The sequence below is a fragment of the Musca vetustissima genome, unplaced genomic scaffold (genome assembly GCF_032173495.1).
Source record: "Musca vetustissima isolate MV318-11 ecotype Yass unplaced genomic scaffold, APGP_CSIRO_Mvet_v1 utg3042, whole genome shotgun sequence".
Classification (NCBI taxonomy): Eukaryota; Metazoa; Arthropoda; class Insecta; order Diptera; family Muscidae; genus Musca; species Musca vetustissima.
This window is the reverse complement of record NW_026885372.1, coordinates 563,706-591,060: the sequence shown is the minus strand read 5'-3', so window position 1 is coordinate 591,060 and position 27,355 is coordinate 563,706. Positions and strand designations below refer to the sequence as shown.

Sequence of the window (27,355 nt, the reverse complement as noted above, 5' to 3'; positions counted from 1 at the left end):
AGCAATCTCTGTTGGCAGGACGTATACCGGTAGCCTCAATGACGGGTCCAATTAAACGCGGCCTTTTATGGCAGCAACGTGATCGTTTGTTTTCACGTTGGAAAGAAAGGTAAGAGCGAATGGCATACAAAAACAAAACCAAAACGAATTATTATGGTACACACAGAATGAATGAAATTTTTTATAGAAAATACAATAAAAAATCTAAAGCAAAGGAAAGGAAAGAGGATTTCCTACACACACCCACACAATCAGGCACACGAGTAGCTTTGGTTGATTGTATTAAAATATTCATCACTGCAAATTGCATAGCCATGGCCCAGTGCGTGTTTTTTTTTTTTTTTTTTGTTATGCAATGTTGATATATATTGCCCTGAATTTTCCTTTGGACTTTGTGGGAGGGAGGAGTTTTTCCATTCATTCTCTGGCACACAGACTATGTAGTGAATTTAACTTACGAAAAATAAAAACCGAAAGTTTTTTTTGTATTTTAATTGGTGACAAATAATTGACAGGTCAACTACAGAGCGAGGTACATACAGAGAGTGTGTGTGGGAGTGAATGCATACATGTGTGTACATGATGTGTGGTCCTGACCTGACCTCATACCAAACTTTGACGTGTGTCTGAAAAAAACATTCATTCACTCTCTATATATGTGAAAACATTTCACTCCGCATGAGCTTTATTCAATTGTCTGACATCATTGTTGTTGCTTTGTTTTGTTTTTTCCTGTCGACTTTTAAGTGAATTATTTTAAATAATTAATGAATACATGGCCAAAACTGTTTCAGCTCTTTATGTCGAATACGAATCCTTCTCTGACAATTGCAATCACACACAAAATTGCTGTGAAAAATAAAAACACAAAAAGTTCATTTGCAAAATTGATATAAATGGAAATTGTAATTGATTTGCTGTTGTCTTTTGCTGCTGCTTTTGCATCCGACATCAACAAATAGGGTTAATGGTTTTGGTGTTGCTTTCGTTTTACGAAATTTTTTGTTTGTTATACGACATGTGGGAATTTTTACAATATTTTGCTATTTTTTCGAAAACACAAAATATTGATAAAATCCAGTTTTTTTTTTTTTTTTTTGAAAATCGTTGAAATTTTTAAATGTAAATTGAGTTTCAATGTCTCAATGAAATTGTCTGTGTTAAAATGGGATCAATGATGATTGTTTTTGGGTATCGGAATAACAAAACGCCTGAATGTAGGCAATAAAAATGTAAATGCAATAAATAGGCTGACATAGTTGGTCCAAATTAATAAAAAAATATTTTTAAAGGCTATATATGAATGTAGAATTAAAAAATATGTTCAAAGATCCACATAAGGAGGGACCATACGAACGTACATTTTTGAAACTATGTATTTTAATGTTCCCTCAGTCTTATGACTAATGAGGTTACATACCATTTGATACTGCAAAAATTAGACTCATCGAAATGTTGGGTTTAGACCCCATGTTTCTGTGGACCATATACGTTTCAGACAATTTCAAATTGATTTGCAAATGTCCGTCTGGTTGGCTGTTGTGCACGATAACTGTAGAAGGGAGAAACCGATTTCATCCAAACTTTGCACATCGTAATATTTCTTCGAAACTTGGTTCAAGTTCGAAGATGAGGAATATCGATCCACCCTTTCTGTCCCAAAAAATTGTGAAATTTAAGATAAAAAAATATTTTCCAAACCTAAATCAAGTTCCGAAATGCAGCCCATTGGTCCATTCCTGACGGATGGAAAATTGGGCTATGACCTTAAACTAATCGAAATCCTCAAAATTTTAAAGCCTTTCCAATACGAAATTTTTTGAAGGAAGAATTGAATTTTAATTGCGAATCCAAAATATCAAATTACAGCCATTTCGGTTGAAAAACATGCCCAAAACACTTAATAGTTGGGAATATGTTAGCTATCATGAAGTTTAGCCAATGTGATATTTGGTTAAAAACTAGTCCAAACTCCAAAAAACGCCTTCTTGATGTTTGTGTCCGTGGTTGGGGTCCTTGCTTATTTAGTGTTGTCATTTTCCTCTGGGTGGCGCTCCTCCTATCATTTCTATTTTGTGTTACACGCATGTGTTGATTTCGACGTTTATTATTAAAATATCGGGGACTTCGGATGCATTTCATTTGAAATATTTTAATACCAAACATCCTAGGGCCAGTACTGACAATATATATTTAAAATTTCAAAGCTAAGAGAATTTACATACTTTATGGGGCCTCTGGCCAATATTTTTTTATGTGTTTCTATTGGAAGGACAGATTTAATATATAATTCGCCTTGAGGCGTAGATAATAATAAGTTTATGTTATACCACATTTCAAACCAATGCCATTATTAAGAGCCTATATGTAGATCTGATATAGCCTGTGGTAGGTCAGCCATCTATAGTTGCCTAGAAATATCGCCTTCTTGAATTTTGTGCTGTGGTTGGGGTCCTTGTAATTTATATAATTTATTATCACTATTTGTTGGTGTCGTGATAGATTATTAAATCGAATTGTATTCTATCAAGAATATGCATAATTTATGGGGTTAATAGATGAAGAATAATTATTGTCTATTTGCTGCAATCTGACTGACAAATTGTATATATTTCACCTTGTGCTGATAGTATACATTTTATGTTATGGCACATTTCAATTCAGTACCATTATGAAGCGCCTAAATGTAGATCTGATGCCATTTTTCTCTTGGTGGCACGATCTCCAGTCATTTCTATATGCTGATTTCGAGGTTGATTCAATAAAATAAATATCAGGGTTCTTATTAAAAATAAAAGCCATATTTCAAGGCGCCTGAATGTTGGCAAAGCATTTTTTATACCCTCAACCATAGTATGGAAGGTATATTAATTTTGTCATTCTGTTTGTAACTCATCGAAATACTCATTTCCGACCCTATAAAGTATATATATTCTTGATCAGGGTAAAATTGTAAGACGATCTAGCCATGTCCGTCCGTCCGTCTGTTGTAATCACGCTATCTTCTGAAGGAATTGAGATAAGGTGCTGAAATTTTGCATAGGGTTGTCTTTTGTCTGCAGACAAGTTCGAAGATGGGATATATCAGTCCACATTTAGGCATAGCTCCCATATGAGGGTACCCGCCAAATTTCGGTATTTTGGGATTCTTGAGCGTGTTTTTCAGCCGAATTCGCTGAAATTTGGTACATTTGGTTCTTATTGGATACTAAATGTTTCCACAAAAAATTATAAGTATAGGTCCACTTTTTCTGGTAGCCCCCATATGACGGTACCTCCTAATTTTCAGTATTTTGGGGGTTTTGGTCGTATTTTTCCACCGAATTGGCTGTAATTTAGTATTTTGAGTTCTTAAAAGGTACCAAATCTCTCCACAAAAAAATATGTATATAGGTCAATTTTTTCGGGTAGCTCCCATATAAGGTACCCCCCAATTTTCGGTATTTTGGGGTTCTTGAACGCGTTTTTCAGCCGAATTCGCTGAAATTTGGTACATTTGGTTCTTATTGGATACTAAATGTTTCCACAAAAAATTATAAGTATAGGTCCACTTTTTCTGGTAGCCCCCATATGACGGTACCTCCTAATTTTCAGTATTTTGGGGGTTTTGGTCGTATTTTTCCACCGAATTGGCTGTAATTTAGTATTTTGAGTTCTTAAAAGGTACCAAATCTCTCCACAAAAAAATATGTATATAGGTCAATTTTTTCGGGTAGCTCCCATATAAGGTACCCCCCAATTTTCGGTATTTTGGGGTTCTTGAACGCGTTTTTCAGCAGAATTCGCTGAAATTTGCTACATTGAGTTCTTCTTGGGTCCTAAATGTCTCCATAAAAAATTATAAATATAGGCCCACTTTTCCTGGTAGCCCCCATATAACGGTACCTCCCAATTTTAAGTATTTTGGAGGTTTTAATCGTATTTTTCCGCCGAATTAGCTGTAATTTAGTATTCTGTGTTCTTAATAGGTACCAAATCTCTCCACAAAAAAATTATGAATATAGGTCCATTTTTTCGGATAGCCTCCATATAAGGGTACCCCCAATCTTCGGTATTTTGGGGTTCTTGAGCGCGTTTTTAACTGAAGTTTTTGCAATTTGGTATTTTGTAGTCGTATATGGTAAAAAACTCCCTACGAAAAATTATTAATATTCGCCCCCTTTTTGGGGTAGTCCCCATATAACACTCTTTTATACCCTCCACCATAGTATGGAGGGTATATTATTTTTTATATTAAAATAGTTATCTGATTTGTTCCGCGTTTTGAGTTTGGTTCTAAGACTCTGTTGTAATCATTTCTCCTGCGGAGGATAGCGAGATACAAAATTATAACGTAAAGTTCGATAATGAACCATATCCGCATTTAGACCTAGTCCCTGTGTGGAGTTTCCCCATCTTTGAATTTGAACTAAGTTTGGAAGAAATAACAAGATGGGCAAAGTTTAAATGAAATCGAAATTTTCTGGAACAGATTTGGTCCAAAGAAACATGGGTTCTAGAACCAATATTTCGATGAGGCACATTTTCACCGTGTTAAATTGTATACACCCGTATTAGCCATAAGGCTTAGAGTATAATTATCCACTAAACATTTCTGAAATTTGTATTATGGTTTACATAATCCCTTCTTAAAAATGTCGGTATAGGTATACTTTTTGGTTGGTTCGGCCCGGCCGAACTTAACGCATTTTCACTTGTTTAATATTCTCACAATGTAAAATTTGCATTTCATTAAATATTTAAATATTTCTTGGTTTACTAATTTTTTTTTAATTTGTTATTCCTTATACATGCATCCTCCTCTATATGCCCTCCATATGCCCCAATCAATATTCTATTCTTTTTTATACCCCACACCACACTGTGGTATATGGATTTTTTTTGCTATCATGCCATTCATTAACTGGCCTCTTTTGTGGTCTCGTTTATTGTTACTTTCAATTATGCTTCATTATCATTTTTTTTTTTTGTCATATCCTTCCATATTCTAGCATGTCCATGCTACTGGAACTTGCCATTTCTACATCAACGACAGCATCATCATGTTGCAAATATGGCATAACTGCAAAGGAATTTATCCTTGAAAATGAAATATAAAGCAAACAAAGAAGAGAAGAGAAACTTGGCCATCAGACAGACCAGTGGACTATAATTTTGTTTCATGGGTTCTTAATTCGCTTTAACATAGAAAGGTTTTTAATGGATTTTTTGTTAAAATAATTTAAAATTCAGTTATTCTTTGGAGGAAAGGTTACACTTGGGGTGTTTACCTTTGTGCCACAAAGTTATAATTTAAGAAAACCAAAAATTTTATAAAATTTAAACAGTAGCTTGAATCATGCCAGCAAAATTATAAAGAGAGGGTCATCCTTCCTTGCAACTTGGTTTTAGCAAAAAAAAAAAATAATAATAATTAATCTTGCCATTCGGTTTTTTGGGGTTTTAACATAATTTTTATGTTCTTGTATTGGTTCGACATGTGTGTGATTGCCAAAACCCCTCCTGATCTTCCTGGTAGTTTTTTCTTTAGCCATACTTTTTTGCTTGTTTGTTTTCTGTTATTGTCTGGCCAACTTTGTGTAAATCGCCTCTGGTCATTTCAGTGTCTGTCTGTATGTCTCTCTATTTTTTTTTTTTGTTAATCTGCTGTTTCGTTTTTTTGTTTCCTCGTTTGTTTTTCAAAAGTATAAATTACATGCCAAACTCTTTCGAAAAGTCAATGATTCTAAAATGGCTCAAAAGACTTAGTCAGTCAGCTAAGAGCCAGAAACAACAAAAAACAACAACAATAAGTTATGGAATGCATTGGAAATGAAACATTGCCCTGGGGCGACAACTACAAATATCTTACAACAAAGCAAGCCAAGTCTTGTTTATCAACATTTATGTTGAGACATTCCGGCAGGGCTGGCAGTCCGGCAGACAGACAAACAAATTTCGAACATTTTATTTCACATGTAATGAAATATGACTTTACACAATGTCAGTGAACTTCAAAAAAAATGGGATGGAGTCACAGAAAAAAACTAAATTTCAAATATTTATTGGTCAAACCGAAAGGAATTTAAGGTGTGGGATTCCGACAAAAACGAAAATATTTATGATATAATTCTTATTTTATTGGAATATAAATATATATCAGATAATTTGCGAATGTGTATATACATTTAGCCAACAACAGGCGTGGATTTTTTAAATAATTTTTTCAAAGCCTACAAAAGGCAATGATTTTTTCCAAAATTTTTTCCAAAGCCTACAATAGGCGTGGATTATTTTCAATTATTATAGTACAGGCGAAAAACAGATTTTCCCAAGACCTACAATAGGCGAGGATTCTTTAAATAATTTTTTCCAAGGTCTACAATAGGCGTGGATTTTTTAAAACAAATGTTTTCAAGGCTTACAAACCATCAACATGTGATAGCACAATATAAAAATGTTGGGAGAAAGCGCCACCTAGAGGAAAAATTCAAACACTAAATGAGCCAAACCAGTGCACAATAATTCAAGCAGGTGTTTTTACTAGGGAACGATGGATGGCAGCACAATCATCAACCTTCTACTTAGCAGGAATGAAAAACAATGTATCACTTTAAACCAAAAGTAACATAGGTACTAATCTTGCAGGATAATAACAGGTGGAAAATAATAAAGTAGTGGTAAAGTAGTGTTTTCATAATTATTCAAAAAATTTCCATTATCCAAAATAAGCAAAATTTGTAACAATTTATTTATATTTTTAATTTAACATTACTCAAAAACAAATCCCTCCTTTAGGCCATAATTCCATTTATATGTATGAATCTGAACATATCATAAACCATGTCAAATATTTGTTGCCAAAAAAAAATAAATCGAATAATGTCATAATACGTTTTATTTAAGCCCCCAAAGCTATAATTCTTTATTATTTCAGTATTTCGTGTTTTTTCCTTCTGAATCGTTTTATGAATTGTTAAACAATATTTTGTATCAGTTGCTATTAATGTCATCATTCTTATAAATTCACACATTAATACATACATATATACAACAAATCGTGGGGTGGTAGCCAAAAAAAAAATCTGTTGGGAGGCATTAACGAAACATGTGTATCGTTAATTTTTTTTTGTTCTTCTCAAACAACGAATTTGTTGTCGGTTTCTGTATTTGGCAAACAGGAAGCAATTATAATAAACATTTTTTGGTACAAAAGGCATCATATTGCTGTCATACAAACGGACAACAACAATAAGTACAAACAATTTGTTGATGTTTTTATTTTAATCATGTAGGCAAGCATTTGGATTGTTGTTGAATTTTTTTTTTTTGAGTAATTGAAGATGATGGTGACGAATATATTTTTGTGTGCTATTTTTTGGAATGACCAAGAGCAATAGGCTATGCATGACATAATAAAATACTGACACATATTATAAACTAAAGGCATGGATATGGAAAAAATCTTTCAATCACGAATAAATCCAAAATTTAGTGCCTGCATTTAAATAATTTCTTCCAAGCCCCACAATAGCCATGGATTTTTAAATAATTTTTTCCAAGCCCCACAAAACACATGGATTTTTAAAATAGTTTTTTCATAGCCTACAATAGGCGTGGATGTTTTTAAAATAATAATTTTCAATACATTGCAAAAATAAAAAAAAATCAACGCCTATTAGATGATTTTTTAAATATTTTTGCAAGGGTTATATAAACCATGGATTTTTTAAATAAGCTTTTCCAAGGCTTAAAATAGGCGTAGATTTTTAAAATAACTTTTTCCAAGGCCTACAATTCGCGCTGATTTTTAAATAAATTTTCCAAGACGTACAATAAACGCTGATTTTTTAAATAATTTTTCAGTATTGTATATCCATTCCTTCGGGAGTTATCGTGATTAAATATTATTTGTTGCATACTTTTGGGCGTTTGCAAACATTTTTTATATTTTTACATTTTTCCAACTCAAATATCTACAAATTAAATTACATTTAACAAAAAAAAAAAAAAAACGAAACATTCAATTGAATTTCCCTTAACCCTAGGAAATTTCGAACAAATTTGATTACACACAACTTTCTTTTTTGCATAATCTCATAAATATATTTTTGTACGAACCAACTTTTTTATCCTTGTTGTTGTTTTTTCTCTTCTTTTGCAGATATTTTGTTTTGACACGTGACTATCTGCATTGTTTTAAAAGAGCATCAGGTTCAGCCAATGAACGTGCCTCTGACATGGGACAATTTATATTTAAGGTAAGTTTGAATTTATTTTCCTGCACACACACACATTCCATTCAATTTTCAAGAGAAAATTCTTAAAAGAACGTTGACTTGAGGAAGTTCTTAGAACGAAAAAAAGATGAGGAAGAAATAGCAGAAAAAAATGTTAAGTGAAAAGAAAAAAAAAATAAACCGAAGAAAGCTAGAAAGACCTTAAAAGATGATTATCAGGTCCACATAACGTGATTAATCTTTAAAAAAGAATTTCGAAAAAAGAAAAAAAAAACATTACAGTATGCCATGTAAATCTCTGGGGGTGATGTAGTGCAGTGGAAGTAAAACAAAAATAAAATCACGAATGCTGTAGAAAAAAATTTACGGCAAGAAAAAAATTTCTTCCCACCAAGTAACTCGGTTTGGTTTTGTTGAAAATCACTGAAATCAGCAATGCATTGAAAATGATTTACGATTGTGTAACTTCTACAGTTGTTGTTGGCTGCTGCGTGTTTTTATGGCAACATTTACTTCATCATCAACATCATTGACGACCATTCTCATCGCCATATAGCAGTAGTTGTGCTCCATAATCTGGGAAATAACAACGCCGTCATTAAATTACAATTCATTCACCTTTTGACTCTTTCTTAAGCAGATTTATTTTTCTTCATCGCCCCACAACAGTACTGCTGATCTGTATTTTTTTCGTAGAGGTTGGCTGTTTTTATGGCAGATTAAAATCGTGTTTTTTTCTTTTCGGGGTATTAAAGTCAGTAAGTCAGTTACAGGTTTAATCTGAGGCGTTACAACTGCAGTGGAAAAACTGTTTTGTTATTTGAGGCTTTTTTTGTTTTGGCGAATTTGGTGGAAATATACTTCAGAGGAATACTTCAGAGACGGATTTCATTTGAAATGATTTGATTTTTTGGCACTTCACATTTGCGTGTTATGACCGACCCACCGGCATTGCAATGAAATCAACACCTTGTATTTATTAAGTAAAAATTCATGTCGACTTTATTAACTTACCAAATCTTTTTTGGCGAACAATTTCGATTTTCTCTCATTTTAATGGTTATTTCGTAGATTACTAGGAAATTGAAAGGAATTTACAATTGAGCAACACATGTGAATTAAGTCATTGGTATTTAATTTAAGTAATAAAAACAAAATATTCAAATAACAGTGCATATTTTTAGGAGTTACCTCACAACTTATAAGAAACATTATAATTAAATATTTCAAACCAAACTTTTTTGAATTTAATTTAAATATCTAAAAACAAATAAAATAATTATATAACTTTTCAAATATTATTGCAAACATTTAGGAGTAAAAATAAAACAGTTCAAACATTTTTTTAATAAATTGAAGTACACTCTTAATAGTGGAATTAAAAATTATTGAAGCATTCCTTTAGGAGCAAAACTAAAATAATAATATACTTACTTAGATGGATCAATACTAGTGATATGTAAATCGATGTTCGACTAATCGGCTGTTTGTATTAAAAAGTCTAAATGTCGATTGTTGATCTATGAAAAAATCGTAAAGTCGGCTTTTCAAGATCGACTTTTGATTTTCTTCACAAATACTTGGTTTATTATCACAAAGGACAAACTTACACATTCCGGAACTTTATTTTATTTGCTGACAACAAAAAAAAAAATTAATTTTTAGTCGATTTTTCAACCAGAACTTTCCATCAAATTTGTGACCATCCGCTTCTTTGCGAACCAGCAGCTTGCTCTCTTTTAAATGCCTTTTGAGCTGGGGCGTCCTCATCCACATTCGCACAACATACAGCTCGATACGTCTGACTATGTCGGTTCTTTCGAGGGCAATGTTCAGCGTCGACGCAGATCGGCCGATCTTTCGGAGAATGTTTCTCTCAAACACTTCAAGAGTACCAATGCTTCAAATACATTTGTTCCATAAGCCGTACTTTAAAAAAAATCCAGGTGCGTTGGTCTTGTGCGCAGCTTTTCCAATTTGGAAGACCCTGCTTCAAAATGTTGTCATCTTTCCATCGAATTTGTGGCCAATCTCAGAGGTATATAAAATCGTCGACTACCCCAAAACTGTAGTTTTCTAGTTCCACATCTACTTGCGCAAGTACCCAGTACTCAGATCCACACATTAGAATGTGAGTTTGTCTTTAATTTCTGGGGTGTCGAATGCGGTTTTATAATCGACAAAAAGGGAATGTGTCGATGTGTTTTTCGTGGTTCCTTTCCGGGATTTGGCGTATTGTGAAAATCTGGTCTACAGTGGATCTGTCAGGCCTAAAGCCGCACTGAAAAGATCCAAAAATATCATAGACCATTGGCTTAAGTTGTTTACACAGCACGATGGATAGCACTTATCGGCACCTGTTGCTTTATATTCTTCAGTCGATTAATTGATGATTCTGATCTCATCTTGGCTAGGTGATATACAATCTATATCGTTATCTCTTATTGGTTCTACTTATCTTCTACACCGCTACTATTTAATACCAAAAGCTTTGCTATATGTTCCTTCCACATCCTCAACACGCTATCTGTATTCGTCACCCGGGTTTCTTCTTCATCTCTACGGGAGGATGACGCTGCACCAAAGCTTTCCAAATTCTCCTTGATTTATGTACAAAAAATAAACTCAATATCCATTTTATACATTAATTTATTTATTCTTTTCTTTCGACTATTCATTATTTATTTATTTGCAATAAATATTTGTAATGCATTCAAATGGCTGCACACACAATTAACATCCGGCTAAGAAATCAAATTTACCCCCCGCACCCCGCACTTAAACAATATCGAAAACTTACTGAAAATATAAACACATATAAATTGGCATTTGGCCAATACAAACAATTTTTAATATGAATGAAACGTTTAATGCCAGCCAGCGGGCATTGAAATCCGAAAAACCAACACCCTCCAATTTTTTTTTTATTTTTGGCAAAATATATTTTTTTCAACCCGTTGCACAAATAAATCTTAAAATACTGTGAAATAAGAAGGCAAAAAATTAAATTCAAGAAAAAAATTATTTAAAATGCAAAAAGATGTGAATACAAGAAACAAACTTATAAATCAAAGAATAATGCGTTCAATATCTCGACATAACATCGAATACAATTTAGCGTGTGAATGATCGAAACAAATTTGTTGAAATTTGAACATTTTGAATGATATAAATATATATTTTTTAATTTGAATAGGTAAACGAATATATATCAACAAATTATGCAAATTTGATTTTTCAAGACCACAGTGTGATTGATGTTGATTTGAAAATTAAAAAAAAGTGTAGATTGTTTTCGGGTTATCTAGCAAATTAATAAAAATTATATTATCATAAATATTTCTTGATATAAAAATGGAAGAAATATATAAAGAATGGTTTTCTGAAAGAAATTGCATTATTTATTTTTTCCCTATTACAAAAAATATATAAGAAATTAACCGAATTTTTAAAGGTTTAAAGGCTGCAATCTATCGTTGCGCCCAAAAACAATGTCTCCTTAAATTGTGCGCAGTGGTTGGGGGCCTGCTTACTTTAGAGTTGCCATTTTCCTCTGGGTGGGGCTCCCTCTTGACATTCCTACTCTGGAATTGGAATGTGTAACTGTGTATTTTAAAAACATCCACACTTATTGTAGACCATGAGTTATTTTAAAAATCCACACCTATTGTAGGCCATGAAAAAAAATTATTTTAAAAACCCATGCCTTTTGTGGGGCTTGGAAAAAAATATTTAAAAATCCATGGCTTGTTAATATTTTTTCATTGCAGCAACGTTTATAATTGATCTGCTGTAGCCAGACCAACAATAGATGGGATGCCATTTATAGTTGCCTATAACAAAACAAAGCCTCATTGAATTTTGTGAAGAGGTTGTAGCCCAGACTTACTTTAGAGTTGCCTCAGGGTGGCGCCATACCTTTTTTGTGCTGCCCTCGTATGTTGATAATTAGAACGCCAAGAAGCTTCGGATGTATTTTAGTGGAGAGAGATGCAGGAGGTGGCGCTATCTCCTGTCAATCCTATTTGTATTATCTTCATGTGTGGAAGTTGATGCAGAGGATGGTTATTAGATACATTTCAATAGAGAGAGATGTTAATAATTTGTTCCGATATTCGAACACGACCTTTAAATAATGTTTCCACCTCCGGTAGGATTTGAACTTTTGAAGGACTTAATAATTATTATAGTCCGGTATTTATTTATTATTATTTTATGTATATACTTCAATTAGATACAATGCAACGCCTTCTTGTACAGTGGTTAGAGTTCTCGTTTATTGAAGTAATGACATTTTCCTCCTTCTACTGTAATAAATACAAAATTAAATGGCGTTTAAAGTCCTTCCTTGGGTTTTATTGAGTGGCATTTTAAGGTTTCCATTAGCGATTTCTTTTTTTTGAAAAGTATTGCAAAATATTTAAATAAATACGTTTTTAAAACCTACACAAAATGTCAGCATGACATTATCAATTTTTTCTCCTAATAATAAAAATGAAGACCTTTACCGAGACCCCAAGTAAAGCGCACAACAAAAAACAGTTAATTATTAACATTCACAATTAACCTTTTTCACACTTTAAAAAAGTAATGAAAAAACAAACAACCCACAATGATTTTTATGGATCAGTCATCCCCACACTCATGGAGCACCTCAAAATAAAATAATAATGAAAATTATGTCCACACATTTTGAACATTTAAAAAAAACTAAACATCGTTAACATTTAACAAACAATAAATTTATTTGTTAACAGCGAGGAAACACAACAACAATAAAAAACCTACAAGTTCAAATACAATGTTCCAAAGCAATGAGCATAAAAATACTGAAAATCATATGCCACAATGACAAATCATTAAAACACCCAACAACAATATTACAAAACAACAACAACGAAAAAACGTTACACACGAATTTTTGCTTCGAACTGACCTCAGCAAAGAAGCATTTGCAACGAAAAAAATATTGGGGGTATTATGTTCCGAAATGAAGATGCTCAAATCAAATATTGCCATTGGGTGAAGAAAAAAATGAAATGAAGTGAAGGGTAGGTTAGGTTAGGGCAGCTGAGTGGAGGATTACTTACTTGAGCTTATGACATCAATATTGATTTATCATTTTTTGTGTTTTGTTTCTTTTTTCATTTGTAAATAATACCTTTGGAAACAATGTTGTAAACATGACCGCCCAGGGGGGAGTGGTGGTCACAATGACCGCCATTTAAGTTACCACTAATGGCAGGAAATTAAGTTATGAGAAGTTTATATTAAATTATTGAGCTACATATACAAATCGATATCTTCTCCCCCGAAATGAAAGTTAACTACGCTCCTGTACTTTATTCAAGGTTGCCTTGAAACATGTCATCATTACATTAATGATGGTTTTTATGTTAGATTCATTTTTGTTTTTGTTTGAATTTCGAACAAATAACAGCCAAACCATTAAGTAAATCATTATTCCAAACATTGTTTTCAGATTTATGTGTGGTATTAAGTCATAAGCGTATCATTTTGTTCTACAAATGTTACGATATTAAGGAAATGACAATAAATTAATAAAAATGATATGGGGAAGGGGTAACGATTGGAAAGAAAAGAAATAGATTTTTTTTATAATAAAGGCAATTTTTGTCCTCGAAGCCTTCTCTCTTAGCCATCTTTGCCACAGAAATTAATTTATATGTTCCGATGATATTTGTTTCAATCTCCAAGCATAAAAGTTGTATGGGTCTCACATAAAAGGATTATAATGGTCTTATTCCCACGATTCGGAATTTAATTATGACGGGTCCACTTTTTTGGTCCTGCCGGTCCACTTTTTTGTTCCTGGATGTATACCCAGCTATTTACGGTGTTCTGATGATTTTCGCAGCATTTTTAAACAAACGACGCTGTAATTTGGCAGTTCGAATTCTTGGAGAAGAAAATTACGAAAAAAGTTTATGTTCTGACACAGCCCCGACATAAGTGACCCACCTCATTTTTAAGGTGGTATTTGCATGCGTAGTGGTTGGTATTGACATTCCGGAATTGACATGTAAACCTCAGGTGCATGTATTTACCAAACTTAAGGTAATTTGGTGCTCTCAGCGCCAAAAAATCTCCTAGCAGCCCGACATACGGCAGAGATTTCGCCTTCCTTAAAAATATTCTTTGGAGAATCCTATTGTATCTTAAGACCTTTAAATGTTGTTAGGACCGTTGTTTTTTGCGTATTGGCGTTATTAGTCGTTTTAGTCTCCTAAAAATAACCTTTGGTCTTCAATAAAAGAATAATTCTGGATTATTCTGTCTGGATTCTGGATATTATGTCTTCAATAGTAAGAGTTTGCTTATTCTCTTGCCTTCTTCTCCTTACACTCTGTACAAAAAGCCTATAGACCAAATCTAATAGCCACTTTGAACTTTTTTTCTCTCTATCATTATACTCAAATGATCTGAAACATATTCTTCGAAGCAATTGACCTCTTATAAGTTTCGACAAAGTAAAATAACAAAATAAACTTATTTTCTTTACAACAAAAATGAGATAGTTAAAGTTTTCTTAACAATAACCAAAAAACAAAACATTGTTGAAGATTGTTTCCTCTGTTATTTAGGGTTTTGCAATAATGGCTATTTGCCGGAGAGAAAAAAGTAATAATCATTAGGCCATTAGGTTCATGTTGCGAACATACAATCTTCAAAAAAAGAGAAAAAAGTTCCCAGGTCATTTAGTGGAACAATGGCCAAGAAGGCGAAGCAGAAGTAGGAGTGGGAAATAAGAAAGAATAGCAAAACTATAGTTTTGGCCAAGTTGCAAAGTTTGTCTTGTAAAACATATTAAGTGGGCTGAACATTAAATGCCTACATATGAATGTAGATGTGTGGGTATGTGCACATCCACATTAAATACATTATGGGCAATTTCTGTATAAAGCAATTAGCTTATCTTTAAGATAATTTAATTTGTTGACATAATTTTATGACTGTTCATTTTGTATATTTTTGTATAATCTTCAAATGTTTTATGACCCAGAAAAAATGTTAACGAAAAAATATTTTAAACAACAACATTCTTAATTTTAATAATAACAATAAAAATCAAATGATAAAACATTTAGCAAATATTTAGATTACAAAATCTATGCCAACACATCTATCTGTGAGTTAGCAGCACCAGCAGGCAACCTGCTGTTTGGTGTGCTGCCCACCAAATGATGTCAAGTTTAGCTGACACGCGATTTGTAATCTTGCCAAAAAATAAAATAAATAAAATTGTGGGCCTATATAGCAACAACGTTAACAACAGCACATATACATTTTTGATTGCTACTTGTATGTTGGCCCATAATATTGGCTCTTGGCCAAAATAAAACATGATTGAAAAAAATGTAAAAGAAAAGAGTGCAAATATTAAGAAAATATAATAATGAAATGCAAGGGGAAATAGTTTATTTTTCGAAATATATTCTTTTAAATATATATATATATATATATTTATATTTTTAAATATTTTTTCTGAAAAAAAACTTTTTTATGTTCAATAAAATAAAAAAATAATAATAATAATATATTTTTTATATCCTTCATAAAATATTTTTTTATAAAAATACAAACTTGTCATTTGTCGCACTTTCAAAATGTTTTTTTCCGTTAATCCCTCCTCAGCTTATCCATGATTTCGAAAATATTCAAAATAACTTCAAAAGAAAAATAATGATTCAAGTACTTGTCTTCGTTTGTTGTGAATCATATTGTACGTGCTTAAAATCTATGAAATCTTGGACAGGTAATTATTATTATGGGTTACGATTTCCCCTCAAAAACAAAATCGAAAAATAAACGGCAATAACACCTAGACTGTGATTGTGACCATAAACAATTTCTTCTGAGCACCAACCAACGTTTAACAACAATTGATGTCAATATTGCCGTTGATGATGATGGTGATGACGGGTATTATTATTATGATGTTCATGTTTCGGTGAGTGTTCTTTTGGTAGACTTTCACAATTGTTGAACAGTGGAACGTTATCTTAATGGACAACAATGAGAAAAAAATAAGACTTCAAAAAATCTCTCGAACAGTCATTAAATCGGGGTTTCATTTTATTTATTTATTTATTTATTTTTTTTTTGTAATTTTTCATCTAAGCCATGTGGCACGTGAATGGGTTCGCAGTTCTCTTTGGAACTAATGACCAATCTTGGCAAAGATAATAATAGTGTATGAGTGTGTTTGTGCCTAACTAAAACCCTCCCAGCCAATACAGTTTAGTTTCATTGTTCATGTTCATGGCCACATATGATGCTGATTGTATTTACTCACTCACTGACTGACTAACAAAGTGACTGCAGAATACCCTTGACTTTGCCCGACTATGATTTCATTTATTTGTAGAAATTGCCAAAAAATTTCACTCATCAGCCCCACAGCATTATGTGTTGTTCTGTAATAGCACACAGCGAAAAAAAATAATCGGAAGCATTTTCGAACGAATTACGTCTGTTCGATCTTCTTTCTTCCCACAGGGGTTGTTAACTTTTAATTACAGTATTTATTTGTCTTTTTCTTTGAGATCTTTGTTTTTGTTAATTGTTATTCGAAATAAACAAATGAAAGAAAATAAACGAGATGAACGTATTGTATTCGTGATTCATTGGAAGTAATACCTTTATGAATTTCTAAGTGATTTCCGATAAATAGACAGACAAAATATATTTTTCATTTTCTATAAATTTCGTATTAAGAAGACCTTTTGTTTTTCTGTAATACATCTTCTTGGTCTTCTAAAATAATAAAATTTTCTTAAAACAAAAATTATAAGAGACGAGATTTTGATGTTTCCAACATTTGTTTCATTTCCATAAAATAGTAAACTACATAGTATCGAAAAGTTGGTATACAAATCCATATCTATATTATATATATATGTATGTATATAAAATAGAAAAAAAATTGTTTGTTTGTTTGTTTGTATGTTACCGATAGACGCCAAAACCGCTGAACAGATCTTAATGAGATTTACACTGTATGTCGGGACATGCCCTGAAAGTAACATAGGCTATATAAACTTTTAAAATTCCGCGCGGATGTGGAGTTATAGCATCAATAGTAAACATACCTCAAATTTTCTGAACATGTAATATGCGTATATCTTAAGAACGGCTAGAGATACCGTCTTCAAAATTTGTCTGAATAACGTAGGTGCAAATACACATCATCCATATAAAAATGAGCATGGTACGATCAACGGAAAATGCACTTTCCATTGCATTTTAAATATCTGAATATTAAAAATAGAACACATTTTGGTTGTAGACTTAAAAATCGCTGAACAGAACGTCATGGCAAGTCCTGGGAAAAACATAGGTTATATAAACTTCTAAGATTCCGCGTGGATCCGAAGTTATAACATCAAATGTAATCATACCTCAAAAATTATGAACATGTAATTTCTGTATATTTTAAGAACGGTTACAGATACCGACTTCGAAATATGTCTGTGTAATGTAGGAGTAAATACACATCATCGACACCACCTAAGGGTGGCGCGATCAAGGGAAAATGCCCACCTCATTGCATTTAAATCTATACGTAGAAAATAGAAAACATATTGTTTGAGGAATCAAGAACCATTGAACAGATTTTACTAAAATGTTCACAGGGCATCAAGCGATCCCATGGAAGTAACATAGGTTAGTTAAGTTTTTAAAATCCGCCTGGATGCGGAGTTATAGCATCAAAAGTATTCATATGTACATACATATGTATGTATGTATATCTGAAAGAAAGTATTTATGTATGTATGTTAATTTTCTAAGAGAGGTTGGTTACATGTAGCGGCTACATTTAGTTGAATAACATGGAAGTAAATACGCTTCATCCGATGAGAATAAATTTTGGAACAAAAACGATATAATTTGAAATATGGAAATAAAAATAAAATAAAATTGAAAAAAAATTATTGACATTATAATTTTCTATTTTGTCAGTTTGTGAAACAATATTTATATTAAAAAAATGTTACTTGGATTACGAAAATATATGGATTATAATAAATACCATTTTGTGGGGAAGTAACAGATGGATGTGATCGATAATAAGATGTGCAAAATAGTAATTTTGGTTATTACGTGTCATTATCTGTTTTCATGTACATAACAATTGTGTAAAATTGATAAAAATTATTAACGGTGTGTTTCAAAAAAACAAAAATTGCCAATATGTAGTGTTAATGCGAGCATATAAAAGTTCAGAGTTTTCCTAATTTTAAAATTAAAATTAGTATATATTGCAGCTGCATGTAGGTTGCTTATTAATTGATCATTGGTATATGCTTGATAACTTTATCAGGGGCAGCGAAGGGCCGGTAGACGCCATAACCGCTGAACAGATCTTAATGAGATTTACACTTTGTATCGAGACATGTCCTGAAAGTAACATAGGCTCTATAAACTTTAAAAATTCCGCTTGGATGCGGAATTATAGCAAAAATAGTAAACATACCTCAAAATTTCTGAACATGTAATATACGTTTATCTTAAGATACCGTTTTTTTTTTAATTTGCCTGAATAACGAATGTGTGAATATACACCATCCATACAAAAATGAGCATAGTACGATCAACGGGAATACACTTTTTACTGCATTTTAAAAATCAGCATATTGAAATTTGAACATATTTTTTTTACTAAAATTGTAGACATATTTTAAAATTTAAGCAAAAACACTACTGTTAGATAGGCTCAAACTTTCTACCTATAAATATTGTATTATATTTCATTATAAATGGTATCTATATTCTATTTTATAACAGTACCAAATAATAAATATAATCTATACGCAGCGAGGATTTAATTAAAACAACGCCTTGAAAAAATGATGTCGCAACAATCAGATAATTTCGTCACCTTCATATACAAATTAATATATATTTAAAAATAAAGTAATTGAATTTGAAGCCGTTTATCTCGTGAACATATTACCCTTTTAATGTATTCCGAAATTGTGCTTCATTTCAGAGTTGCAGATGAATTTCTATAACTGCCAAGGAGTTTATATAAATCATACGCAACCATGGCCGTAAATTTACAAATCGCTGTTAAACGTATACAAATTGTATACAAATTGATGTCTTGTTTCTCTCTGATCGTTTAAATATATATTTCTTAATAACTAGAAATTTTAAGAAATATTTATACAAAAGTCCACGCAAACTGAAAACTTAATCAGTCTAATCTAATCTAAATAAAGTAATTTTGTTGAATGAAAATTGTAATTTTTTAGGGAAAATGGAGAGATATAATTCTGACAAAATGTCCATTTACTGTATACCCATTGATTTCAAAGATAAGCAAGAACAATTTCTTTAGTAATTATATTTGTAAGGTCAAGAGGAACCGACTTCAACAAATTTCAATTCTTTGAGTAGAGTCAATATATGTCGTTCAATGTCTTCTCAATATTGATATGATATTGTTTCTATTTTTTTCAATTCTTAAAGTCTTAAGCAAATGTTAAACTGAAGTAAATATTTAACCAATATATTCAAAACAAGAAAGTGAGTGATTCAGAAAACAAACAAATCGTTTCATAAAAAAAGTAAACTGGAATTACGCCTGACTATTTTGCAATAACAAAAGTAATGTCATAAATGTACGTATATGTAACGCCATATCTTATATAAAAACGATCGCAAAATCATTTATTTTCTAAAAACAAAGTATTTGAGTTTCTAACCACAACTCTTGTGAACATATTTACCTTTTACTGCGTTTTTATATTTTGAATAATGGAATAGCTACAGGGGACTTTCTATAACAATCCAATAATTATTATCAATCATACGTACCCAGGGATTTTATTTAAAAATTATTATAAAGTCATTTTATTGGAAGAAAGTTGCCGATTTTTGAGAGAAAATGGAGGGTTATAATTTGGCAAATATTCCACTTACTGTATACTGATTGATGACAAAGAGAATCAAGGACATTTTCGATAAAAAATTAAATTCCTTTAGGAATTATAATTGTAAGGTCAAAAGGAAACAAATCAAGAAATTTCCAAACTTTGGATAAATATTGTGTTTCATTAAAATGAGCTCATTTTTTTACGTATAAGTAACATCATCTCTTATACGCTTCGTGGTCCATAAATTATTATTATTTAAAATTCATATTTTTAATTTAATTTCTAAACGTAAATTATATAAATTAAACATTAGTATGTTATTCGAACATTTCCAGCAATCAGCCAGCTTCTCGCCATAATTTTGGTGCGATAATCTCCTTTCAAATATTATTAAATTATATATTATTGAAATTGTAATCTTTAAAATTAAATTTCAAAATTATTCCCACGTTTCCAGTAATCCGTCTCTATCTCTTCATTCTCTATTATTTCGCCCTCTAATCATTTGTGCTAATATCTTTTCAATTATCAATTATGTTAGCCAAATCAACCGAACCAATCATTTGAACAACCAAACTAATTAAAAAGCTCCCATGGCGGTTCAGACTAAACATTGTAATTATGGTAGGGTAAAGATCCTCTACCTCTCACCGAAGCGGAGGAGGATGATGATGACGATGAAACAAATAATAAAAATTCCAATGAAATCAAAATGGCACAATCAACTTTCATTGATTTAGAAATTTTCCCAAATGAAAAGTCCCTAAACACCCCTTTTGTTTTTGCTGTTGTGAGGCGGCAGCGACACTGAAATCAATTTAAATTATTTGTTACATAATGAAGGAGGTGGTGGTGGTGGAGGTGGTAAATTATTATTCCTGGCATCCTTTCATTTCACAAACTATGTATTTTGTGTGATGTTATAAACAAGCTGATAATTATGTTAATGATGATAACCAATGACGATAATTATGATCAAAGGCAAAATTTGCCAGAGCCAATGCTCTTTGGAGTGTAACAAATCTCCAAGGGGGTGGCGTTAAACACTTAAAGGGTTATTGGTAGAAATACCGACGCTGTACATTCGGTATGAGGAAATTAATTATGAGTTTAGCAGGCACACACTCACACACACAAGGTTAAGTGAATAATTATAAAATGTCTCTCGAGGGCAAATAATGGTGTTCCTAATGAGAGACATATTTTACAAAAGCTTAAGATAAGATTCTATGAAAAGGGGGTTTTCAGTGAGGGACATATGGTGTCTTTAAATTATATAAATTATGGGATTCTAAGATAAATGAGTTAATAGTTCTTCCATTGAATTAAATTTATATAATTTATTTTTTGAAAGATGGAATTTCCTTCGATTATAATGATTTTTTTTTAAATGAAGGCCTTGGGTGCGTATGACTTATATTAATTACTGGGTGCTTATAGAAAAATCCCTATAACTCTGGTATGAATCAACAAAACTGTTTAAGGGAAATATTTTCATTAGATTTTTGACTTTATACTCAAGGCCTTTGTTTTCTTAAGCGAAAATTATTTCTTCGGATTTCTAATATAGAAAATGGAAAAAGTTGTTCGAATTTAAAATATTCATTTAAACTGTCGCCTAACTAAGGCATCAATCAGGATATAAAATTATATATTTGTTGTGATTTGTTTGGTTCGCAACTCAGTCTTAACCCTTTACATTTGTCACGATTAATTTGATCATTTAAATAAATTTATTTGACAAAACAGTAAGCCATATGCCGTAAAGGCATGGGGTGCGTATAATTTATATTAATTATAAAGTATTTAGGGAAATTGCCTTTTAATTTCAACATAAATCAGGATATGGAAAAAGATTCAAAGTGAATTATATCCACAATATTTATTGCTTTAAAATCAAAATTTATTTTCCAAATAAAACATATTTGTTCGCAGTTTTTAACTCATCTCATTCCCCAAAAAAATATTCTAAAACTGCTATAAGCCCCACAATTTATATTAATATAAAGAATATCCTTTAAACTTCAGTTCTAAAGAAGAAATGTTAAATTAATTTTTATTGCCAATAGTTAAGCCCTTTAAACTGAAATCTTTAAACCATCACATGCTGTGAAGCATGGCGGGACAAAGGCAAAGTTGTTCGAGCACACATCAACAATGGCATTGTCTGATGTGATTAGCCGCCAACAATTTTAGCCAGTCAGTCTAGCAGCCAGCCAGGCAATCAGCATGTTAGTCTATTCAGCCAACCAGTCAGCCACCATTTCAGTCAAGCAGACATTTTAAGCAAAGTTGATGGACAAACTCTTTTACTTTTTCGATTTTTTATAATATCTTCTAAACTTTTTTATTTTCACTGGAACCAATTTTCATTTTGTATTTTTTCTTCTTCTTTTGTTACAGGTCAAATTGGTGGATGTTGAAAAAGTGGAATGGTTAAATCGTCGCTCCTACAGTGCTATTGGTTTACTATTGGGACGTGAGGGTAGAGTTTTGTTACGATGTGATGAAGGCCTCGAAGATTGGTTCGAACTACTGGAGGTAAGTTGTACAAAGAGATACCCTAGTATTAAGGTCCCCCCAACCGTACGGATTTTTTGCATGGAAATCTAAGTGCATGTTGTACTTATTGCAGGCCTCTCCGTATGTTTCGAGAGTCTTTTATTTGGCTACGCCTTCTGCTTGGCTTCAATGGCTCTCGATTGTGGGACAATGAACTTGTTCAAAAAAACTGAAGGCTTACAATAAAGCCCCTCCATGAAAAGTCATTAAATTGCACATCGTCGTCGTCACAGCGGATGGGGTGGTTTAATGAAAATTTGTGGTCTCCGTCCATGTTGGTGGGCAATGAGAATGGTTTTGCCAAGAACCATTGAAATAAAGATAATAACATTTAAACGTGGGAAGTTACGGAAAAAATAAAATTGCAAGCATGCGATTGTCAATATTGGTGGAGAGAGGGAGGAGGACAGAACATACCTATTATTTTCCCATTAGAAACTTGTGATTATTCGGATCACTGTTAAAAACTAAAAAAAAACTAAAATTCAAAAATTAGTTTTAAAAATGTTACACTTTTATAGTACTTAAAACAATATTTTTAAAAATGTTACGCATAGTACTTAAAAAAAATTTTAAAAATGTTACGCATAGTACTTTAAAAATATTTTTAAAAATATCAGGTCTTTGAAAAAAATATTTTTAAAAAATCTACGCCTTGATAGTCTTTAAAAAAATATTTTTAAAAAATCTACGCCTTGATAGTCTTTAAAAAAACATTTTTAAAAAATCTACGCCTTGACAGTCTGTAAAAAATATTTTTTAATAAATCTACACCTTGATAGTCTTTGAAAAATATTTTTAAGAAATCTACGCCTTGACAGTCTTTAAAAAAATATATTTTTTAATAAATCTACACCTTGATAGTCTTTGAAAAAAAGGATATTTTTTTAAAATTCCACACATTGCTTCAAAAAATATTTTTTAAAATCCACGTATTTTTTTTAAATCCACGCCTTGATATATGCTTCAAACTACTTGATATATGCTTCAAAAAATATTTTGAAAAATATACATAAGCCTTCATTTAAGCTTCAAAAAATATTTTTAAATACATCCAAGCTTGATAACAAAGACATAAAAGTATAAAGATACGACTATTCCTCTGTTGTTATGATATCATAACAACAGGGCGAACAATATTAAACGTTTCAAGAGCTATATAGCAAGCTTATAAAATAAAAGCATATATTTTAAGTGCAGATCTCTGATTTTATTTCCATTTCATACACACATTCTCGCGTATTGGCGTTTTTATTCTTAACATGCCTCTGTTATGTCTGATTCCACCCATAAACTATTTTTTTCAAAAGGCTTTTGTCGAGTCTTTACGGTTTCTATGTCTTTGTTGATAAATTCTTAAGAACATATTTTTTGAACAATACTTATACACAGTGGGGTTCCCCTCATTATTCCCATTGACTTTAGTTCTCTTTACCTTCTATAAATATTATTAATGATGTTTTTGCAAAATAGTCAGGCTGAATCCCAGTTTGTTGTTTTTATAAAAAAAAAACAACAACTATTTATTAGTGGGAATGTGTGGCATTGTTCGCCGAGGGGTAAGGTAGGGAAGACTATAGTTTCGGATCACGCCACTGATCCTCATCAGTTCCTTTGTTTTTTGTTGGGATATTCTCCACAGAAGCTATTTATTGCTTCTATACAAAAAACCTTTCAAATCCAATTGTCTCTTGTAACAAAGCGAAGTACTTAGCTGACCAACGAAATAAACTGCATGAGAATTTCGTTGGTGTCTCACTTCGAGGTTAACAAGGCATTTACAAACAATAACATACCTTTCTCTGACTATTTTGCAAAAACAAAATACAAATGCTATCCCAAATAAACCACCAACACTACTATTTTCAATGATTTTAATATTTTTTATGTATTTTTCCAGGAATGTACCATAACCTCCAAGGAACGTCGTCGTGCATTAAAAATCGCCCAAGGTCCAAGATCAAGAGCTTCATTGGCAGCCCCCGTTTCCCATGCATCTCTGCAATCAAATCATTTCGGTTTAGGTGGCACCTATTCGAGCGCTCTAGATGATTGGTTAATGACCAATGGTAGTGGCATGGGCGTCGGACGTGGCCAAAAGCTTGTCACGAACAGTGTGTGTGGTTATGGTGGTAATAATCCATTCCTGTTTTCGGATTCAGTACCCGATTTAAGTGCATTAAATAATGAAAATCATAATCATATAAGTGGTATGTCCACCAATCACTCAACACCACAAAAGATACCCTATTCGGCAGCCGCTGCGGCCAGTGGTGGTAACAACAGCCGCTACTCGAATGGCTACTCATCACAGAATTCATCGTTTTCGAATTGTAATGGCTTGTACGGATCACCCAGGCGTATATTCATCAACAGCAGTTTCGGATCGACCCATATTGTCGACGAGGAGGCTGAGGACGGTGAAGTTGAGCTAAGACGTCCACGCATTTTCCGCCATTTGAGTACGGAAAATGGTAACGAATTGGATCGTGATTGGTTGTATCGCAAGCCAAGGGCACCCACAGATATGAGACATTCAGGTAAGGGTATGCGAAGATAACAATTTTAAACGTTTTGTTATTAAATTTCCAATTACTGTTTTGCAGTTCAACCAATGTTGCCTACCCACAATAATTCAAACAACAGCTCGAGTAAACTGATCACCACAGACTTGGATTATTCCGCCCATGATAGTGGCCTTGATACCCCACCCTCTACACATCGACCGTCCAGTTATCGTGAAGCCGCACCCATCAACCAACATCAAGCCTCTCCCCGTGACTCCACTGAGACATCAGTCAGTTCATCCCGTGGCACAATGCTGAATTCACCCGGTGGCAGTTTTCGTGCAAAACATTTGCAACAGGTCAGCAATTTGAATCAGGTCAATGCGTTACACGGCTCACGCTATAGCGTCCAGGAACGTATACTGAAAATCCGCAATGAAGAGGATCGTTGTGCCAGCATTAAGTCAGGCAATCGTGCCAATTTAAACACGGAAATGTATGATCCAAATCAAAATCGTTACTATAAGAATGGTAACCAATCGCCAGTCACTTCGTTGACCCCACAACATACCCCCGTAAAGATGTCACAACATTTACATCCTCAAATGAATGGTAATGGGAATAATAATGGCACATTGAATGGTAATATGCCCAATGGGTCGGCTATATTCCGTGAACGTTATCAGCATCCAGCATTGGCGGCCATTATTAATGAGGCTCAGGGTATGAAGTTCAGAGGTAGGTTGGAAAAACAACTTTTGGTGATTAATGGTTAAAGATTTTTTGTTTTGTGTGTGTGTGTGTTCTGGTGGAATGAAATTGCATGAAAATACTGTTCTTTTTATTATTACGGACCTAGGAATTTTTGGACCTGAAAGGCATATTTTATTAATATTTTAAAGACGTTTAATAATAAATTGCATGGAATTAGCAGAATGTGGGGACTGTAAGGCGTATAACTAACGTCAGCACAAATACGCACCAGGAAATCTTTAAATAATATGTTTAAAACACTCTAGCATTAAATATTTAATATCTTTTTAAATGCTTATCTTTCTTAAATCCACACCTTGTGTTTTCTTAAAAAAATATTTTTTAATAATCCACACCTTGTGTTTTCTTCAAAAAGTTTTTTATAAAATCCACACCTTGTCTTTTCTTCAAAAAAATATTTTTATAAAATCCACACCTTGTGTTTTCTTCAAAAAATATTTTTATAAAATCCACGCATTGTTTATTTTTCAAAAAATATATTTTTAAAAAATTTACGCCATGTTTATTCTCCAAAAATATTTTTAAAAAATTTACGCCTTGTTTATTCTTCAAAAAAAAAATATTTGTATTAAATCCACAAATCCCTACCACTTGTCGTATGACTGCTGTCGTTACTTATACGCCAAATGTCAAATATTATTTTTCTGTGATATTTTATGACATTTTTAAGTTTTATTTGACCATTTTGTTATTGACCTCTTAGCTGGACATCTGTTAAAATATTTTATGTTTGTGTTTTAAAACAAGAAAATTCTCTCGAAATCTCTTTCGAATTGTAACTAATAAAAATATTTTCTTTTTTCGTTTTTTCTTTATATTTTTATGATTGAATTCTTGAAACAAATTAACCGCATGCCTGCACATCAAAAATCAACAATAAATCTCAAAACAAAAACCCCTGTCAAAATACCACACCCATTATCCAAAAAATAAAAACCCAACCAACCAACATCATTGCACTTTACACTACTCCTGAATCCACAAAAACCAACAACAACAACAATTCCACAATGCATAGCAGAAGCATGAATCACCGCCACAGTTAAATAACTAATTCGCAAAACGAAATACAAAAAAAAAAATGGAAATCCAAATGTGAATGAAACTTAACAACAACAAATACACCAAAAAACAACAACTCTACAACAACAAATACTAAAAAATGGCGAACAAAATTAACAAACGAAAAATATTTCTCATATTTTTTGATTTTTTCTCATTCGATCCATTCCAATCCCCATATCTTCTCCATCAACAGATCGTTCATATTCCGATTGCCAACAGATGCCGCCAAGGCGTAATGTCAACAATAATCCATCACCGTTGACCACCAGACGCAATCATGTTAATCCAATATTTGGTACACCAACACGGGTATAGCGCCTAAAGA

At 32.3% G+C, this 27,355-nt stretch overlaps 1 protein-coding gene across 1 annotated transcript; it reads left to right on the top strand.

The window, feature by feature from the left end:
• LOC133332647 (uncharacterized) lies at positions 1-27,355 on the top strand. The gene is made up of 6 exons (XM_061541035.1): positions 1-109; positions 8,144-8,240; positions 22,526-22,663; positions 24,585-25,224; positions 25,291-25,929; positions 27,224-27,355. Exons 1-6 carry the CDS (start codon positions 39-41, stop codon positions 27,343-27,345), a joined length of 1,707 nt encoding a protein of 568 aa, XP_061397019.1. The 5' UTR covers positions 1-38; the 3' UTR covers positions 27,346-27,355.

What these genes read in the sequence shown, in the direction of transcription:
- LOC133332647 (XM_061541035.1), top strand. Translation starts at nt 39, where the DNA reads ATGACGGGTCCAATTAAACGCGGCCTTTTATGGCAGCAACGTGATCGT. An exon ending in TGGGACAATTTATATTTAAG is followed by an intron (nt 8,241 to 22,525) that starts GTAAGTTTGAAT and finishes CTTTTGTTACAG; the next exon opens with GTCAAATTGGTGGATGTTGA. An exon ending in TCAGGGTATGAAGTTCAGAG is followed by an intron (nt 25,930 to 27,223) that starts GTAGGTTGGAAA and finishes CTCCATCAACAG; the next exon opens with ATCGTTCATATTCCGATTGC.